This window comes from Caenorhabditis briggsae (genome assembly GCF_000004555.2).
Source record: "Caenorhabditis briggsae complete genome, chrII, whole genome shotgun sequence".
In the NCBI taxonomy this organism is placed as follows: domain Eukaryota; kingdom Metazoa; phylum Nematoda; class Chromadorea; order Rhabditida; family Rhabditidae; genus Caenorhabditis; species Caenorhabditis briggsae.
In genome coordinates, this window is record NC_013486.2 from 15,332,410 (window position 1) to 15,334,271 (window position 1,862).

Consider the following 1,862-nt stretch of genomic DNA (forward strand, 5'->3'; position numbering starts at 1 on the left):
AAAACGGTCCAAAACACTTCGAAAATGACCATTTTCAAAAAAGTGTTACAAATGGCTCAGTGGAATTTTTGAAATTTATGGGTACTATGGGTACTATGGGTACTATGGGTACTATGGGTACTATGGGTACTATGGGTACTATGGGTACTATGGGTACTATGGGTACTATGGGTACTATGGGTACTATGGGTACTATGGGTACTATGGGTACTATGGGTACTATGGGTACTATGGGTACTATGGGTACTATGGGTACTATGGGTACTATGGGTACTATGGGTACTATGGGTACTATGGGTACTATGGGTACTATGGGTACTATGGGTACTATGGGTACTATGGGTACTATGGGTACTATGGGTACTATGGGTACTATGGGTACTATGGGTACTATGGGTACTATGAGTACTATAGGTACTATGGGTACTATGGGTACTATGGGTACTATGGGTACTATAATTTTCAAAAAAAATTTCAAATCACATGAAGGGGAGTCAATTGTTGCAAGTGTTCTCTCAATTGGTCTCGTTGTTGTGGGCTCTGAAATTAAAAAAAACTAAACCTAACATTTTGAAAATCAAATTTTACAATTTTAAACATTTTTAAATTCCCAAAAATTTGAAACTACCGTATACTTACAATATGCTGAGCCAATTGAGATCTATGTTGAGGAGCTGGAGGAGCTCGTGGATGCTGAAAAATAACCTTATTTTGAATTTGGCGGGAAATTTTTTTTGAATTTGGCGGGAAATTAGAAAATTGATTTTTCAAAAAAAAATTTTCAAAAAAAAATTTACCTGTTGGTCTGCTGGGACATATCCTGGCGGTGGCCTATTCATGGGAGGCAGATTCGCCGGATTCTGGAAGTTCCGAAAATCTAAAAAGTCCCAAAATTCTAAAAATCCCACCTGTTGCCGAATTTTCGGTTGATTCTGATTAGTCGGCTGAGGATAAAATGGACCGGGCCGTTGCTGAAAATTTCAAGAAGTTTCAAAAAATTCAAAAAAATCAAAAAGTCGAAAATTCAAAAAAGTTCACCTGTGACCAATTATTCTGGTGATTTTGGGTAGTCGGCTGGCAATTAGCTTGGCTATTAGATGGCCCAGGCCGTTGCTGAAAATTCCACGCCGGCGCTGATCTCGGATTCGGAGAAAAATTCGGTGGCAGCAGTGGTCCCGATTGGTCGAAGACGTCTTCTGCAGGACGTCTTTTCCTAGAAGGCATCGTTGGAACGTGCCCATTCTGGCCATTCTGTGCCCTTGGCGGCGTCCGATTTTCCACGGAACTACTGTCATCATCACGGCCAACTGGTTCTCCCTGCTGATCCAAAATCTGCACTTCCTCAACTTCAACTGGCTCTACATAATGCTCAACGTCAAAAGCCTCGTCTTCATCGTCCAAGTATATCTCAATGTGTTTGCCAGCCTTATCAGTGAGTTGATCTCTTCTTAGCCGTGTCTCCAGGTCCTTCGTCTGGTAACGATAGTATCGAAGAACCCGATACTCCGGGAAACACCACATTTTGTCTTCCAAGTTCTCAATGGAGATGCCGGTATGGGATTTGATCATAAAAGTCAGACGACGTCGCATTCTTGCTCGACTCTGTGCAAAAATGTACTTGATGGTGGCCACTGAAAATTTTGAGTTTTAGAAACTTTCGGAACTTTCACAATTCCTAACACGCCCACACGCCCACGCGCCGACGCGCCGCCGCGCCGACGCGCCCACGCGCTCACACTTCCATAAGCCCATAAGTCCATAAGCCCATAAGCCCATAAGCCCCTAAGCCCATAAGCCCACACGCCCATAATCATATAAGCCCATAAGCTCATAAGCCCATAAGCCCATAAGCCCATAAGCCC

The 1,862-nt window shown here is 43.1% G+C and overlaps 2 protein-coding genes across 2 annotated transcripts in view; one reads left to right on the forward strand and one right to left on the reverse strand.

Moving 5' to 3' along the window:
* CBG16043 overlaps nt 1-560 on the forward strand; it is a gene marked incomplete at both ends in the record, with an annotated part of 1,033 nt that extends 473 nt beyond the window's left edge. The window contains 2 exons of the mRNA XM_002643373.1: nt 61-432; nt 479-560. Coding sequence (XP_002643419.1) covers nt 61-432; nt 479-560 — 454 coding nt within the window. The remainder of the gene's footprint in view (nt 1-60; nt 433-478) is intronic.
* Nucleotides 1-1,856, reverse strand: part of CBG16042 — a gene marked incomplete at both ends in the record, with an annotated part of 3,823 nt that extends 1,967 nt beyond the window's left edge. Inside the window, 5 exons of the mRNA XM_045243117.1 lie at nt 640-693; nt 798-860; nt 909-971; nt 1,039-1,631; nt 1,739-1,856. Coding sequence (XP_045095930.1) covers nt 640-693; nt 798-860; nt 909-971; nt 1,039-1,631; nt 1,739-1,856 — 891 coding nt within the window. The remainder of the gene's footprint in view (nt 1-639; nt 694-797; nt 861-908; nt 972-1,038; nt 1,632-1,738) is intronic.
* Nucleotides 1,857-1,862: the final 6 nt, after the last annotated feature.